Source organism: Hyalella azteca, unplaced genomic scaffold, assembly GCF_000764305.2.
Source record: "Hyalella azteca isolate HAZT.00-mixed unplaced genomic scaffold, Hazt_2.0.2 contig15055, whole genome shotgun sequence".
Taxonomy (NCBI): Eukaryota; Metazoa; Arthropoda; class Malacostraca; order Amphipoda; family Hyalellidae; genus Hyalella; species Hyalella azteca.
The window spans coordinates 310,905-329,997 of NW_025944920.1; the positions used below are offsets into that span (position 1 = coordinate 310,905).

At 38.9% G+C, this 19,093-nt stretch overlaps 1 protein-coding gene across 1 annotated transcript; it reads left to right on the top strand.

Moving 5' to 3' along the window:
• Positions 1-5,467: 5,467 nt before the first annotated feature.
• Positions 5,468-17,079, top strand: LOC108670114 (lactosylceramide 4-alpha-galactosyltransferase). Its single transcript, XM_018157562.2, has 10 exons — positions 5,468-5,638; positions 6,426-6,521; positions 8,080-8,233; positions 8,591-8,686; positions 9,182-9,378; positions 9,674-9,804; positions 11,025-11,123; positions 11,651-11,819; positions 13,873-13,997; positions 15,526-17,079. Exons 1-10 carry the CDS (start codon positions 5,617-5,619, stop codon positions 15,658-15,660), a joined length of 1,224 nt encoding a protein of 407 aa, XP_018013051.2. The 5' UTR covers positions 5,468-5,616; the 3' UTR covers positions 15,661-17,079.
• The last annotated feature ends 2,014 nt before the right edge of the window (positions 17,080-19,093 follow it).

The window sequence follows — 19,093 nt, forward strand, 5'->3', positions numbered from 1 at the left end:
GCCACCCATGTGCTAATGGGATGGTTCCATTAGCCACTGTTTATTTGAACACGCTGCAATGTTCCAGAAAACGGCCGCTGAAAGAAATTTCCTTAATTTATAACGAACGTTGTATGAGCTCAAAGTTTACCAGCTTCTGGGGCATGTATGATATACGTCGTAAATACTTAATCTAAACATAATATTTGGTTTGAGAAAAAGACGCTTCGAAAGATTTTCAACAGAAATATTTTTGTCCAAAATAAGGAATGGTTTGAGAATGGAATCGATATCACTAGATGACTTTTAAATCCAGAGTGAAATTCATTCACCACTCCGTTCAATATTTTTCACAACCCTAATATACGTATGATAGAATGGAATGATGCCGTAGGAATAATGCCGAGACCACTATATTAAAAATGTAAACTTCCAATAAAAATAATTATTTGACAACATAAGCTAATATCTCGAAAGTAAATAAATCGCATAACTAATATCAGCCATATTGAACTGAATTTTTATTTGTATCCTTGAGTGTAAAAAGAACACTTTTGCCGCAAAAAAACGGAGCTTTTGATAAGTAATAAAAGTACCAGAAACATTTTTTTTCAAGCGAAACGTGGCATGGATATGAAGGTAAGAGCCTTAACATGTAATCAGGTACAAACTAGCAGCTGAAAGCTCCAGAGCGCTCTGTCGACTTCGTCAACTTTGTTTTAGATAAAAGCGCTAGCTTGAGAATGTGATAAATATTGCGAAATATACTTAATCAGTCCATACGAATCAACCTTACTTACGACGAATGAAGTTCAACTGACAATAATATTTCAAACTCGGCAAATTGATGCGCATAAAAATTTCGCACAAAATTTAGGCTATAGATCGAGTACACGAAAATTTGGAATTGGAAAAATCTGATTAAAGCGTGGGATTTTTTGACAAATTTATTTATAGCGAGAAATATCCCTATAGTTAATTTGCTTCAGACAGTTTATATCAGGGGCAGAATAGTAAGTGCCCAGTGGCTTCAATTTAACTTAAAAAGTTTTTGATACTCTCGCTACCGACTCAGTTTTACTCGTAACTATTCAAGACATGCTAAATTTTTGCGAACTTTTCTCCAATCTAAATCTTAAACTACAAGCATAAAGAACGAGGTCATGTTTTTTTTTATCTCGAATGATCCGCAACTTATTAGCTTTTTCTTATGTTTGACAAATCCTTTAGTGCACAATAATCGGTTATCGGTGGCCTATGTTAGGCGGTCATGTAAGGCGCCCTCACACTGATTATATGTTTCTACCTGAGGACAGGGATTCGCTGACTGAGCGCGTGAGCGATAAGTAAGACACAATCTGTCTACAGACCTTATCTTGATACAGGGTCGTTAGGTATGAGAGATATTATTTAGGTACAAATAAGTATAATTAAAACGTCGATCGTTAGGTCGGCGTAACTAAAATATTCTCAATAATTACGGTAATTACTGACTGATCATATATTGAACTCATTAGCTTTTTATTAATTACCGTAATTCCTCCACTGAGCTTATTTCCTCACAAGGCTCATATAAATGATTGATCTATCTTCCCGCTATCATCCGTACATTTATTTTTACAAAGTATTAACTATCTCATTCCATATTCAGATACGGTATCCCCGGTTGTGGGTTTTGGTAATGCGGCGATTGTGGTGAGCAACGAACAGCCGAGCACCGCCAGTAATTTGTGTGCTATTTTTAGCGCATTCTTAGCGAATTTTCTCATTTATGGAATAAATGCACTATTGTACTCGACATGTTCGTCTGTCCGTCCGTGACTTCACGTTTTCGTCGACGAGAAAATGCGCTCTCTGTCACTCACTGCAGTGAGTACTGAGTTATATTTTTTCTTTTATGGAAAAAAAGCGCTGTTGTACTCGCCATGTCCGCTCTCTTATACACATCTAGATGTGTATAAGAGACAGATATAGCTTAGTGATCTCGGCGCTGAAGTGTAGGCCTGATGTGGCCTGTCGCCGATTCTTTTCCTTTTCGTGCCTTGTTCACAGAAGATCTAAAATCGTGTCATTTGACCGGATCTTTTCATGACTGACGATAGTTTGAAGGCTACTAGACTTCCACCGGGTTCGATATGGTGCTGGTCCTGTCTCTTATACACATCTAGATGTGTATAAGAGACAGACGTAACAGTCGCTCATGCGGAACACTATCAAATGCCTTGGCAAAATCGAGGTACAGTGCATCCACTGGCACCCTTTCGTCCAGCAGGCGAGTCTAATTATTCAAGGTAGACAGGTGATTAGTGGTGCATAATCTGCCAGCAATAAGGCCATGCTGACAGTCTGATAGAAGATGGTTAACAGTCAAGTGATCGATAATCCTATCCCTCATAACCGATTCCATCACCTTACTCACAACACTTGTGAGACTTACAGGACGGTAGTTTCCTGGGTTACTTCTGTCACCTTTTTTGAACAGGGGTGTCACTTGGGCTTCTTTCCAGTCGGCCGGCAAAGTCCCATCAATTAAGGTTTTTCGAAAGAATACTGTTAAAGGGCCGGCCAGGACGGTTGCTAATTCGTTGAGCAATCTAGGGTGGAAACCGTCTGATCCAGATGACTTGTTGGGATTCAGGGAGACCAGACGCTTGAGAACCTCCTCTTCATGTATCTCGAAACTAGTTAACTTCGAGCCCACTGGTCGCTCCTCAATAGCTGGAATACTGTTCAAGTCCTCATCTGTGATAACGCTGCTAAAAAACTTATTTAGAACATTGGCCTTGCCCTCCTCAGAAGATATCTTCCGTTGATTTACATACAAATCAGAAATACCGTCCCTTGTCTTACACTTCGAACTAGCATACAAGGAGAAGGCTTTCGGGTTCTTTTTCGAGTTTTTTGACTGCGGCGCGACCAGCTTTTTTAGCTTGATTTCGAGCTCTTGCATACAGGTTATACTCAGCATCGCTACGAGTTCGTAAATAACGCTTGTAGGCTTCCTTCTTTGCCTTTAGCTTTGCTTCAACCGTTTTGTTCATCCACTGTGTTTCTCTGACTCCACCAAGCTTTATCTTAGTTACACACGCATCAACTGCAGACATAACTTGTTCTTGATGAATGACCAAGACTCCGCTACATTCATGTTCATGATACAGTCCAAAATGTTCGCTGCACTCACCGATTCACGAAGTTTAACATAGTCGCCTTTCGCAAAGTTGAAACGTTCACGCTTCCGAGGCGTCTTTACTGCATAGCACTTAATACTGAAAAACAATGACTGGTGGTGACTTTTGCCCAACGGAGCCTCGTGGCGAAGCTCTTCTACCATTGATTCTTCACTAGTAAACACTAGGTCTAGAGTATTTGGAGTCTGATTAGTGATTACTTCTAAAATGGGTTGGCTTTGTGATGTGCTGGTATAAAAATGAGTCTCTCACAGACTCCATGAACAAGGATGAAGGGTGATTCTCATCCCTCGGAGAGGATTCATGTGCCCAGTCTATTTCTGGATGGTTAAAGTCACCAACGATTAACGTATGCGACCTGCTGAAAGTCATGCTTGGTAGAAGACTGTTCAGCACTTTTTCGTTATCAGAGGAACTGTTGGGTGATCTATTCAGGACACCTATAAGGAGGCTATCCGTGCTTTTTCAAGAAAGCTCACACCACACTGATTCTCTAGCTGACTGGTGCTCTGCTTATAACTTAACTTGTTGGGCCTCATAAAAGGTTCTAACCCACAGAGCTACACCTCTACTTCACTGCTCTTCGTTTAAATTATGAAAGCAATCAAAAACTGGCAACTGAAATTAACTGGTAAAATTTCCCCCCGTGATTTTTGGGGAGTGTCTCTGTAATACAAATAATGTCTATACACTCGTTTCCGATCACAGTTAACAGTTCATTTCTTTTGTTCAAAACGGAATCAGAGTTTCATCTCGATGTATGAATAAAATTTTTACCTTATTTACAGAACTGGATTTATATACATGGTTTCCACTATTTAATTGCCTTCCATCTCCCCTGACTGTCGGCGAGCGGTCGGAGTCCCCGTGAGATCTTGAATGGTGTTGGCATGATTTTCCGTGTTTCTAGCCAGTGCTTCGGGAATGAGCCAGTTCCTTTCGGGAAGCAAATTCGCCTAGGGTGTGTGATTCAAGTTCTGAGGCTCGCACGAGCCGAAATCTCAATTTTCAGTTTTTCCAAAGAATTTCCCGATTAATTAATTTAGAGACTACCTATCAAAATTTCGTCCTAAGTTGAGCGTGCCTAAGTTCAAATTCCCTCAGGTTAATAGATAATACTTCAGGTGCGATCCTCTCAAAGTTGATGAAATGCTGGCTTTCGGTTTTCTCTCTGGCCTAGCGTTCGGCCAGCGTGATTCTCATTGATGAATAATTAGTCGGACCCGTTGAGTTACCGCTTCAAATGCATTTTGAGCATCGCGATTCTAAAATTCTGTTTTATCTTTCCAACATGGGTTATGGCCATGTACAGAGTTCAGGAAAACTTTAACCTTTAAACATAATTGGAAGATTAGTTTAAATTGATTGTAAACCATAAGTCGTCAGAGTCGTCATAAGCTTAATGGTTTTCAAATAAATGCAAGTATTTAGTAAAGATCTTTCCAATTATGTTGATGTCACGAATTTCACCGTAAAGCCTTATTTCCACCTCGCACGTTCTTGCTTTTAACATACAAAAGTTTTCCCTCGTAGTAAAACGTTGCTTATAGGATGTTCGACGTCTCCAAGCACGCTGCCAAAATTATGACGTGAGGCTTGCTAATTTCAGTTCCTGATTCCTATTATTATTTGAATCGTGAACTTTGGGCTTTTAATGTGAGCGAGTCGTAATGCATGATGGTTGGGTGTCATCGCATGCATGATATGAGACCAGACTTCTCTAGCTGACTTCTCAAGTGCAGTTAAATGCACTTTATTGTCCTTGAGTCTACAGCTGTTGCAAACCACAGGTGTGTCGGACATCTCCACAGACACTGGCTACTGTTGCGTACGTATACTAGCGTCTACCGATTGTCTTTACCTGTTGTATTAACTTGGAACGCCCGTAGAAAGTTCTGTCGGCCACGACCAAAAAGCTGAACGATTTTCATTTACATCAGTAATCTGAGCAATTTTTGATACTATAATTGTTTCGTGGTTGTCGGAATAGTGATGAAGAACATACAAGTTTCTGGTCTTGCTTGAAATTGTTCGACTTATTTCAATGACAGGATGTACATTCTGAGATAGCTTATGAATTAATTCTATGTGATTCAAACGCGAAGATAAGCTTGGTATTTAAGTGAGATCATAAACATGCATTCTATCATAAAGGTTTCCTCTAGCTTACACTTAAACTTTGTATTGCGCATTTTTTTGTGTGCTGCATAAAGTATGACGGACTACAAGTGTTCATAATAGAAAAATAACAATCGATAGCTTAGCATCTGTTGCTCTCCACAGTAGAGGGTTCGGAGTGACCGCGTTAACAGAGCACGTCCGTACGTAGACGAAGTGCACAGCAATAGGTTGTGGCTTAAACTGTTCAATTATTCATCAGAGTAGATAATTGAGTGCACAATATTATACTTCTACACTTCATCATCTATAAGTGCTTCGTTGCCGTGACATGTCATTCTTACTGCCTACAAGTGAGTTCGTTAAAATTGAAGCTTAGTGAAAAAATTGGCGGATACAGGGGTTAAATTAATTAGAAAAAGTAAATAATAGACATAAAAATTGCTAAATTTGTGCAATGTTAGAAAATATAAAGATCCATTGAGGTACTTCTATATTAAAGATAGAAGTAGTTATTAATATCAACGAAACAAAATAATAATCGGAATTCTTAGAACGACAAAAAATGTTCTGTCTGCAAGATAAATGGGATATTTCAGCCAGAGCAGCTGTGCTCATGCTCGAAAGTATTGAAATGTGGTTCAAAGCTTCAGTAGAAGCTTTGTGTGAAGTGCCCGTTCACTCAAGGGGCACTATTTTTTAATAATTTTATTTTGCTGCAACAGAACTTTGCTCCTAATTTTATATCAACTTGTGTAAGTTTTTTTTTTATTTTTAACTACGAACACCAAAAATTATAATTCAATCCCGTCAATTCAATGTTTTCCGAAATACGATGGTCAACATGTTTTAGTTTAATATCTATGTTCAACATAGAACAATCCCGCATAGAAGCCTACAACACACTAACAATTACAACATTGCTAGTGTGTTGTAATTTTCCTTGATAATAGAAATTTATAAATTGGAATGAGAAGATTCATTCTAATTTCATTGTTTATATATTAGCTAAAAAAAGAATGAACCTTGACTAGCAAATGTTCAACATAAAACAATCCCACAAGTTCTGATTTTTTCTGAAATATTAAGGTTCTCAGTTTGTATTTGCTTACTAAATACGGTAAATTCCATTCTCTGTAGCCATGCCAAGGTTGCGTTACTGGAGACGGCGAACGAAACTCGCGGTGGCGCTGGTCGCGGCTCTTCTGCTGGTGGTGGCCATTTCCGACCACACAGGTAAACTGGGACAAGTATACTGATAAACTGGGACGCGTATGCAGGTAAACTGGGACGCGTATAGAAGTAAACTGGGACGCGTATACAGGCAAACTGGGACGCAGATACAGGCAAACTGGGACGCGTATACAGGTAAACTGGGGCGCGTATACAGGTAAAATGGGACGCATATACAGGTAAACTGGGGCGCGTACACAGGTAAACTGGGACGCGTATACAGATAAACTGAGACGCGTATACAGGTAAACTGGGACGCGTATATAGGTAAACTGGGACGCGTATGCAGGTAAACTGGGACGCGTATATAGGTAAACTGGGACGCGTATACAGGTAAACTGGGACGCGTATACAGGCAAACTGGGACGCGTATACAGGTAAACTGGGACGCGTATACAGGCAAACTGAGACGCGTATACAGGTAAACTGGGACGCGTATACAGGTAAACTGGAATGCGTATACAGGTAAACTGGGACGCGTATACAGGTAAAATGGGACGCATATACAGGTAAACTGGGACTCGTATACAGATAAACTGGAATGCGTATATAGGTAAACTGGGACGCGTATACAGGTAAACTGGAACGCGTATACAGGTAAACTGGGATGTGTATACAGGTAAACTGGGACGCGTATACAGGTAAACTGGGACATGTATACAGGTAAACTGGGACACGCAAACAAGTAAATTGGTGACGCGAATGCTGGTAAAGTGTGGGTACGTATTCAGGTAAATCGGATGCGCGTATACAGATAAATTGGAGATGCATGCGCAGGTAAACTGGAGAAGCGTAGTATGCAGGTAAAATGTACAAATAAAAATTGAGGGTGGCGAACCGATGGTTATAGGTTGGCGTGTTATATTATAACTGGTGTAACGATGAGTAATGATGGCTCAGCGATAGAGGCTTAATTGACTTTGCGGGCGGGGGACCCGAGTTCAATTCCAGCACTCAAAGACTTTTCTTCAAGTCGATTTCTCACGTGGTATGTTTATAGCACGGGGATAATTTGTTCCTTCTACATTTCCAACATTGTTGTTTATACTGCCAAGCTGGATGTGTATACGTGACCCTTAAAATATGTATTCCTATGAAAGGATTGTCGATCAGGGTAAGAGTGCTCAGTCAATGGATTTTACAATAACGGAAAAATATTATCGCCCTAATTTGAGAGGTGGCCATCGATGGCTCGCCAGTGCGTCATTCTTGCGGGTAATCATAGGAGGAAGAAGGGTTTTTCGTTTAGAGTGACAATCCGCAGGCTATATAGAAGGACCATATGTGAGTCATGCCATCGTTGCGCCGTCGGTGCTCCACCTATAATTTACACATATTTCACCAGTAATCATCGGTGCTCCACCAATAATTATCAATAGGGTGGAAATGTGTATGAAGGTAAATCGAGAGTGCGTATACAGGTTAATGGAAGACATGTTTATAAACGAGTTGGTGGCGCGTATACAAGTATATTGGTTTCAAAAAGAAAAATTAAGATGGAAGCAGATTTTCTGTACTCCAATTATTTTATAATTCAAATCTTAACCCCGCGTCCGTGCAGGTTTTACCGGTGCTCTGTTCAGCCGGTTAACGTCTCCAGTTGTTACAGACGGCGGAGTAAATGAAGATTTTTACAGAACTGGACTATCTCCAAAGAAATTTTGCCGCTTAGAATTAACTGACGGCAGCACAGTAGAACTGCCTGAGTTGTACAAGTGAGTTTGAAAATATAGCATGAATATTGGCTTGGATTCCTAACTGTTGCCCAATGAAATAGGCTGAATAAATAAATAAAGTCAACACAAAGATGTTAAAAACTATCTTTTTGACAAATGAACTGTTCAATAATATTGTGGAAATACTAAAGCGATGAAGTATGAAATACTCGTAAATAGTTTCCTGTCGTGTAATACAGAATGTCACGAATATCCAAGTATATTGTCGAGTGCGTTAGCTTTGTGCGTTCTAAGACAGAAGTAAAAATATTTTTCAACTAATATGGCAGTGAAAAGAAATAAGGTCTCTTTAATTTAGATATTAACGTAATGACATTTGGCCATACGTGTCACCAGAGACGTGACGCCAGACGTCGCCGCGTACAACGTCTACTTGATGGAGACGTCGAGTGCCACAGTCGTGACCCCCAGGGCGCTCTGTGGACTGGAGAGGTGATGAGTGGTGACTAATGATGGTGATGAAGCGCGTGTGATGGTGATGAAGTATTTATGTTGGTGATGAAGTTAGTGTCATGATATTGAAGCATATGTAACGGTGATGAGGCACATCTGTTGGTGATGTAGCGCGCATGATGATGACGAAGTTTGTCTGATGTAATGAAGCACATAAAACTAATGAGGCACGTATATTGGTGATAGGGTGCTGAAGCACGTGTGATAGTGATGAAGGTTGTTTGTAATGAAGCAAGTATATTGGTCTTATCGATAGAAGGCTTTAGCTCCATTTTTCTGGTCTCAGCGGCCACCAGCATCTGGTTTGAACCCCAATATTTTGTTGTGGCTCCAGTTATTGATGTAACCTTGTAGCTCCAGCAATTAATGTTTTCCCAGTTTTCATATCTCCCAACTGTAGGAACTGGCATAACTAGTCCCAGTTATATTCCCCACCACTGTCATCAATCAAAATTATTAACCTCATTTCCACAGTTACTGCAATCATAATCCCGGCGCTCACGTGTGGTTTTTGGTAACATCGCAGTACTTAGAATCTACGACGCTGGCAGAATTGATGTCACTTCAGGCCACCTATCCGAACTTGTGCGTGGCTCATCTAAACTTCAGCTCACTTTTCCAGGACACTCCACTACTAGAACTTTACCTCTCCCAGAGGTTCAATAGAACTTGTAAGTAATTTCTTTAGTAAAAAGCTGCTTGAGAAATGACAGTAAAAATGTAAGCACAAAACTAAATTATAGCCCAGAGCGTCTTGTTTGGTTGTATTGTTTGTTAACAACTTGCAAGGCATTTACTTCCTCAAGGATGAATTTGTGAACAGAGGAAGCAAGTTGAAATGTACGTCACGATCAGCACTTAATAACATGGATTCCCAAAAAGTTACACATTGAGAAGCAATTTAACTATGCTTTTCGTCACATAAGTCAACCCGCAAAGAATAATGGAGATTTCAATGTTTGTCAGCGTTCTTAGCCAACAACTTGTGCAACATGGGCCGACTGGCGATCGTATACAAGTTCGGAGGCCTGTACACTGACATGGACGTCATCGCGCTGCGTCCTCTCATGCCAGCTGCCAACTTCATCGCATTGCAGGTGCCCACTACCATACATCAATACAATCGGGGGCATATAGTGATTAACTGCATTATCATGCAGGTGCCCAAAACCAAACCTCAAATTGAGAATTGAGGTGCATATAGCATATAACTTCAAAGCACTCCGGGCGCCTGCTACAACCATTATTCATACAGTCAAGGTGTATATAGAAGATAACTTCTGCGCATTGCAGGTGCCCACAACCATACATCATACACACAATCGAGGTGTATATTGCATATAACTTCATTGCCCTGCAGGTGCCCACAAGCACAATCGAGGTGCTTATGGCGTGTAACTTTATCCCCTTACAGGTACTCGCAAGCACACATTTACTGTCCGTTGAAGTACATGTGCTGATAATAGCATTTAGCTTCATCGCCTTATAGGTTCTCACAACCAAACTACTACCTTCATTTGAGTGCTCATAAGTGCTCATAATCAGGCAACATACTATCATTTGTGGTGCACATAACACATAGCTTCATCGCCTTACAAATGTCCACAGACACACAAAATACTGTCAATGTAGGTTTATGCGATGTGTAGGCGGCACAAGTGTCTTATATGGTTATTCTGTGAGTGAGGAGAAAAAGGTATTCGTGAATTACTGTATTAACAAGCATTGAAATTGCTCTGAGAAATTGGAACTTGTCGATACGCAATGTAAAATTGAATAAATTTCATCACAGCTTAAAAAAAGGTAGAGCAATAGGAAAATGAGATTTACATTCGTATACTCCTCAATTTGTTATACCGCCTCGGTCTAAGAATAAGTTTGTGTATGCATCCTAGTGAAAGTTCAACTTTCTGTGAGTTTTACAAACTCATAATGAATGCATTTGGTTATTGGTGAAACAAATATTTAAATGAATTCCATCGAAATGAGTTGGTGAGGAAATTTTGATTGTTTATAAGGAAAATTCAGATCGCAGTGCCTAACATCCAATAACCTAATGCACACCATCTCTAAAATGATGTAATGTTTGACTTCATGTAAAAGAACTTGGATTATCGTCACGCTATTGACTTACAGATCAATGAAGACGGTCGTTTCAGCCATATTGGACTTTTTACAATTTTAAACAATGATATGAAATGAGAGTAAAGTCAATAAAAACATCACTATGTGATGACGATACCAACTGCAAATACGCGATTTTTCTTAGGATTTTGAATGAGCACGTGAATGTGGAATTGCAATTTTGTGCTTCCAGGACGACAAGTCGGGCTACCTCAACGCCGCCATCCACTACCTGCGGCGCCAGCACCCCATGTCGATGAAGATCATGGAGCACATTGCTGCTAACTATAAAGTGAGGGCACGCTAGGCCATGTTCCTGAGGGTCATGGAGCACATTGCTGCTAACTATAAAGTGAGGGCACGCTAGGCCATGTTCCTGAGGGTCATGGAGCACATTGCTGCTAACTATAAAGTGAGGGCACGCTAGGCCATGTTCCTGAGGGTCATGAAGCATATTGCTGCTAACATTAATGTAAAAATAAACTGGGTGCGAGGTAACGGGTTTGACTTGTCAAACCATGCACGGAATGTTTGATCGTGTATGGTATGTTGCAGTGAGGGGTTAAATTAGTATTGTTTAGGTGACCGGCAATTGTGGCCAGCTCTGGATGAGATTTTCCTATTTCAGTGATATAAAAAGCTGATTGAAATTATCGACCTACCCGTATCGCAGGAAATTGCAAGCATTTACCAGAACTGTGTTGGAGTATGATTGCAATTGATGAACTTATTTATCTTAACAGCGTTATATAATTATAAGATAGTGTTCATTGCTTGATTCATTCAAATGGGCATACGCGATTCCATTGATGATTGCAGGGCAACGTCTGGGGCGCCAACGGGCCGACGGCCCAGACGAACGCGGCGAAACATTTGGGTTGTGATCGATCCCCTGTCGGCGTAGATCGCCTCGTAAACAACACCAACAACCGAAAGCCTCTACCAGTTCAACCGTGTGATGACCTCCAACAAAAGCAGCCGTGTTCCAGTAAGTTACTTTTGCCAGGATGTTCACAAGTTTACGGTCTGGCTGTATAAGCTACGAATGGGAGTATAGTAGAGTTCAGTTTTTTTCAAACTGTCTTGGACATTCCCCATTAACGGTTTAAGTGCTGTCTTTGTCATTCTTTATTTACGGTTTAAAACTGTTTTGGTCATTTCCCGCTTACGGTTTAAAAACTGTCTTGGTTATTCCCTATTTACGGTTTAAAAACAGTCATGGTCAGTCCCCATTTACGGTTTAAAAACTGTCTTAGTCATTCCTTATTTACTGTTACCAAACTGTCTTGGCCATTCCCCATTTACGGTTTAAAAACTGTCTTGTCCCATTTCGAACTAGTGTTAATTTTAACGCAATTCCTGTTCCTCTTACACTAAAAATATACATGAATGCACAGTACACTGACACTTACTTCAGTACACTGACACTTACGTCAGTACACTGATACTTAGTTCAGTACACTGACACTTACGTCAGTACACTGATACTTACTTCAGTAAATTGACACTTACTTCAGTACACTGACCCTTTGGTACTTTAGTACACTTTAGTAATTATTTCGATCTTTACAGTTTACTGCAGAAATTTAGAGTAACAAGATTCATAAAGACGAATAAAACGCGATTACATCAAACAATGGATTGTTCATCGAAAACAGTGCTGATTTTTGCCCCGGCATCTCCGGAATCAAAAAGAAATAATAACTACAAACAACGAACGACAAAATCGCTTTTTCTTCTGAAATTTTGAGAAGAGAGAAACCAAAAAATATTTTTACAGGATCAGCGTGTGCAATGAGGCTCCCTTACACTGTACATCTTTTCGTCACTATAGGTTTTCTGCCTGAAACAGAATCTCCTGAATTTAACGCAACGTTGAGCCGTTGATTTCAACGTCAAAAGAATGAAAGTTACTAATGAGGAAATATCCAAGGTAGAATGACAGTACCAATTATCCCCTGACAAAATTTTCGACAATTTCCATTAATACACCCTTTAATAATAACAATTTCCATTACCATGATAGTGAACATTCAAAGCCATCGGTTTTCCGTCAAACCAAATGACTCTTGTTTTCGGAAGTTTAAGTTAAAACAAACTGAATTTTAAAATTCCCTCCTGAAAGAAGAACTAACCAGAAGAAGGAACACGTTGAAAATTCTAAATTTCACACATGACTGAATGAACCATTACATAAATGTTCACCTTCAAAATATGTTTCATGTTGAAGATGACTGTCAGACGTTATTTACGCATGACAATTTACACTCCAACAGCCTACACGAATTTCATAGCACATGCACGCACCTCCTTGGCGCTAGATGGTTTCCCACGAAATTTGAATATATACTACATGAATTTGTCATTCATACTCCCCGTACCCAGAAGCATCTTCCGCACATTCTCCTCAAATTCTTTGAAATTGTCAATAATATTATTTTGCTATATATCTGTCACTCTTTTCATTCATTCATAATACTGCTTCTATTCGATTTTTTTCCTCGGATTTCGACAATTTCACAGGCAACTAAGTTCATTCATATTTATTTTTAAATTAATAATATTTTAAAAAGAAGCATATTATTATTCATTTGTACATCATTATTCATTTGTACATCATCCATGGCGTTTAATTACCGATGCTGAAAAATTTGAAGATTTGTCAAGAAGCATAAGCGGAAACTATCGTAGAAGGATATTACTACGCATTATGTCTACCACTAAGATTTTTAAAATTTGTCTTGTTTTGTAAATAAGTTCATAAATGTTTCGAATGTTGTTGGTGATAAACTCAAATCAATTATTTAAGTTTAGACTATTTAACTTTTTGTTTTCTTAAATAATCTAGAAAGATATATGATACTTGTTGTGTAAATAAGTTCATAAATGTTTCGAATGTTCTTAATTGGTGATAAACTCAAATCAAATGTTTAAATTTAGAATATTTAACTATGTTAACTTTAGGAATCTAGAGAAACATATCATACAAGATAATCATGAGATACTTTTCACATGATTATATTCGTCCTTGACTTGAGCAGACCACACCGAGGAGTGCGACTGGGTGGCACTCAAATCCTCCGCCTTCATGGCCGTGCCCTATACCGAGGCTAAAAAACTTTTTCTGGGCCCTAAAAAAGATGAGAAGTTTCAGCCCATAGAAACCGTGAGTTCATGGGTCATAGTTTGCTAAGTCTCTTTTTTTTTGTACGGAATTATTTATGGTTTAAATATCAAGCTCAATCTGTCAACCCGACTCTGATCAGCTTCCCTCAGTGAGAGACTCAAACGACACTTTTGGCTATTAACTGTAATTACCGTCTCCGGTTGCGTATCTAGATTGATTTAACAGCGCTTTGAAGTTGTGACTAGTTATCGAGATCGGTGGTCATAATTTTTTTGGCAACATTGCTGAATTTGTGTGGCGTCACAAATTCGCGAAAATAAATCCCACGGCCAGCGTGCCAAGGACATTCCTGGAAGAGGAATCGACCGCTGATAATTAATTGATGAGTTTCTATTTCAGGGTTTCTGATTGCTCATTCACGCTTTCCGTAATGGCATATTAATCAAGTAGCATCAAGTATTAATCAATCAATGCGCACGAGCAATCAAGTACCTGAGAAGGAAGGATTCCGTTTATAAATTATTTATAAACGGAATTTTCAAAAATTGCGGTTTCTGGTAAACGAAGGAATTCAAACATATTTTAGACAAAGTATTTAATTTTGCGTAATATTTCTTGAATAATAATGTTCAATTTATCCGATATGACTAATAAAACTGAGGTCAAACATAAACATAATCACAATGATAAAAAATGAGGTTACCAAGGTTCCACCCAGAATCCAACAGAGGAAGAATCCAACTTTCGGTACGACCTCATGAGCGCATATTTCAGTCGACGCAAATGTTGCGTTGACAAAAATTCGAATGTCCAGGGACCGATGGTAATAATGTTTAATAAATCAAATTCGAATTAGGAAATAAAAGATTAATAATGTTTCCATAACCAGCTGCAAAGTTTTACCCTCAGTGAAACAGAAGTTTGATTTAATCAGGAAGTTTCAGTTGAAAATACGACGTCTAATATTTGATTAATTTTTATCCGATGTCGCAACAAATCCATTCTTAATATGATGAGCTAAATCTCAATTCAGATACAAAGTAGGCAAATTTAAAGTAGGTATTGACGACAATTTGAAATTATTAGTCATATTCTAAAAAATAACGGCAGCACTACGGCGTGTTGGGGCGCGTTATAGGAGACAGGGGATGATTATTATTACCGAGGAGGCTTACGGGAATGTGTAGAAAATGAGTGCACATCATCACAACCGTTACTCAATTACGACCGTGATGTTTACGCAAAGATGTACAATTTGGCTGTAAACGTATTAATGTAGAAATACGTATCTAATAGCCTAAGAAGTGCTGAGAAACAATCCAAAACTGTCAAACTCGTTCTAAAAATTATTCAGGTTCCACCAAAATTTCCAGCAACTAAACTAGGTTTTAAAATTCCTGCCGGAAAAAAATTTATTCGGGAGAATGTAGGGCCCTTCGAGGACATGTCAATTCATGTGGTTATGCGACAATAATATTGTTGCAATGAAACGGTTCATTATTTCAAGAATTGAAAAGTTCTCTTAGCGCTCATTGTGACATAGATTAATACAATATTATTGTTGCAGTTGTACCCAGTGAGCCTCGGCGTCCACTTCTTCAACTACGTAACAAGATTCATGAAAGTTCAACCTGGAAGCCACATGCACAGGCTCGCCTTAAAATCTTGTCCAGTCATCGTCAAGGAGCACCCGTTGCTGTGATGAATATTTCTACGTGGTCATCACTTGGCTTTGAAGAAACATCTGGACTTGTGCATTAAATTCTGAGTGCCAATATAATATCGTATAAGTTCAATCTCCTAAACTCATTTTACGAATCTGACTCTAGATTTATGCATTCTGCGGAATTACACACACTACCTATGTTTAATGTATCTCGAATTAAAGTCTGTAATTTGCACCTCGATTGTATACACAATGTTTATGTGTGAGCACTTGCAATGCGATGAAGTAATATGCAATCTGCACCTCGATTGTATGTATAATGTGTACTTGTGGCAGCTGCTGGACCATGAAGTTACTGTATATGCTATATGCCCCCGATTGTATGTATAGTGTGTGGTTGTGGACACCCGCAATGCGATGAAGCTGACAGCTGGCACAACAGGGGGCACCGCGATTACGTCAATGTCAGTGTACCACAGGCCACCGAACTTGTAAACGAAAGCCAGATGGCCTTGATCGCTCAGCCGTTTAAATCTGATTCTTAAACGACAAGATCACAGAAAAAAGTAATGGTTTTTTTCTTGATCTCGATTGACCCGCAACCTATAAGCATTTTTATGTGTTGGACAAATCCCTTCGCGCACTGCGCAGTTATCTAAGTCATACATATACATATATTTATATAAACGGTTATCTGTGGCTTACGAGCGGAATACAGAAATTTGTAAGCAATGCGCCCTCGATGGTTCACACCCTAAATATGAATCATCGATAACCGGCACTTAAACTTACCACCTTCTCGTTTTAGACGTGTTATTCCGTCTCTTGTTGGCAGGCGTGGCCATCCATCGTTACACTACCTATAATCTACTGTACCTCGCCCTCCTATAACCATCGGTTCGTCACATTTAATTTTTATTTTGACATTTACCTGCATACGCGTGTCTAATTTATGTGTATACGCACGCCCAATTTACCTGTATACGCGCTCTCAATTTACCAGTATACGCGCCAACAGTTTACATGTTTACGCTTTCCAGTTTACTTGGATTCGTATCCCCAGTTTACCTGCACACGCGCCTCCAATTTCTCTGTATTCGCGCACCCAATTTACATGTATACGCACTCGCAATTTACAATTATTCGCGTTACCAATTTACCTGAGTACGCGCGAACAGTGTACCAGTATACGCGCCTCAGTTTACCTGTGTGGTCGTAAATATTCACCCCTAGTAGGAAAGCCCGACCCGCGTCACCGCGAGTCTCGTTCTCTGTTTTTCAGTAAAACAACCTTGGCATGGCTAGAGAGGGGAATTAACCGTATATACTAAGAGAATTCAAAATGAAACCTTACTATTTCAGAAAACAAAATCGGAACTGGTGTGATTGTACTATGTTGAACATAGATGTTAAATTAAAAAAATTGATAATCATATTTCGGAAAATATTAAATTGGCCGGATTGAAATATTATTTTTGGTGTTCGCAACTAACAAAAAATTAACTCATTGAAGTGACCATGTATATACGTTTTCTCGAGTTACCCTCGCAACTCATTTTCTATGCCCCATTGTTAGCCTATCATAATTTAGCGCAGTTACCCGTCAACCCAAGCCTCGACTTCGGTCGACATTTTACAAATTAGCATTGATAAGTACGAACTGTGATCCAAATACCATTGAATATAAGTTAGTAACGCATCCCAAATATTAGAATGGATCTTGTATGATATAATATTGAGTGATACCAGTTTGTCAGACACGTTTACATAACTGTAACAGAACCGTAGGGTGTTTGATGCAAGCAAACTTATGATACGCAATGGAACTTAATGGATTCCAAAGCCTGCTATCTCTCCCATAAATTTACATTCCATAAATTTATATTAAGTTATGGGTAATTTTCAGTTGCAGCAAAACAAAAATAATAAATATTGTGCTCTCTGTGTGTAGTTATTGATTGATGTTTGTGCAGTGGAATAAAATTATGTTGTATTTAAATCATGATAATTATAAATAACCTAATTATCAAACATTTCCGTACATACTCCTTTTTTGCATAATTTAGTCGTCAATTAATGAAGTCCTATCAATTATTTGATTCAGAACTCCTGGGCAGAACTCAATGAATATCGAATTATGAGTATCGCTCATAATCAATCGATCAATCTATCATTGATCGCTTCGAATCACCGACATGTGGAACAGCCTCCCCGATGACATCGTTGGCGCTCCAAGTATGAACGCGTTCAAGAACAGACTAGATAAAGCTATGGAAAAATATATGTTCAGATTTGAAATGCCTAGCACCATATCGAACCCGGTGGAAGTCGAGTAGTTATTTCAAACTTTCGTCAGTCGTGAAAAGATACGGTCAAATGACACGATTTTAGATCTTCTGTGAACACGGCACGAAAATGAAAAGAATCGGCGACAGGCCACATCAGGCCTACACTGCAGCGCCGAGATCACTTTGTTATGTTGTGAGTTAGTTGCCTACTTTGTCACGGTTTCGAAGCAGTCTCGCTCAAATATAAACCGACAATTACTTCTCTTGATAATATCATTCAATTATTAACCTGAATATATTAATTGATATTACGTATCAACGTATTAACCTGAATATATTTCCAATTTGTAATTGCAAATTTCTTAGGTGCTAGACTACGGTGTGCGTATTATTTAGTTTTTTATCGGTTGGAATTGTTATTAAAATATATAGCGCAGGCGACAGGAAATTTTTTTATAATTGTGAATTCGAGTTCCTATCGCCTTTTACGTAATTTTTGAATGGAACAGGAATCACGTAAGTTTACACGATTTAAACATGACCGTAATGTTGATACATACGAGTTTATATGCGAATTTTGCTCCCAATTAAATTGTTCGGCAGTATATCTTGATCACAACAAATCAAGGCTAAATAGTCTAAAAAAAGGTACCAAAGCTTGAAACAACATCACGACAAGCAATTTGTTGACATAAGTTAATGCACAAAGTTTCAATTTAATTTTAGCGTGTTCAGCAGTTTAGGAGAGAATTTTTGACTCAATCGACAATTTTACGGACCCGCCTGCGGACTCGCCTGCGGACTCGCGCAACTGGGCCGCTCATAATTCCTTCAATACTTAACGGATCTGCATGAATTTTGAAATATGTGTATTAATTATCGATACGCTGCCGCAGGAATTATTACAGATTTTTACATTAATTATTTTTTAATTAAAACCAATAATCGTATTTTTAAGCAACTGGGCCGCTCATAATTCCTTAAATATTTAACGGATCTGCATGAATTTTGGAATGTGAGTATTAATTATCGATACGCTGCCGCAGGAATTATTACAGATTTTTACATGACTTCTTATTGGGTTAGGTTAGGTTAGGTTAGGTTAGGTTAGGTTAGGTTAGGTTAGGTTAGGTTAGGTTAGGTTAGGTTAGGTTAGGTTAGGTTAGGTTAGGAAATAATGC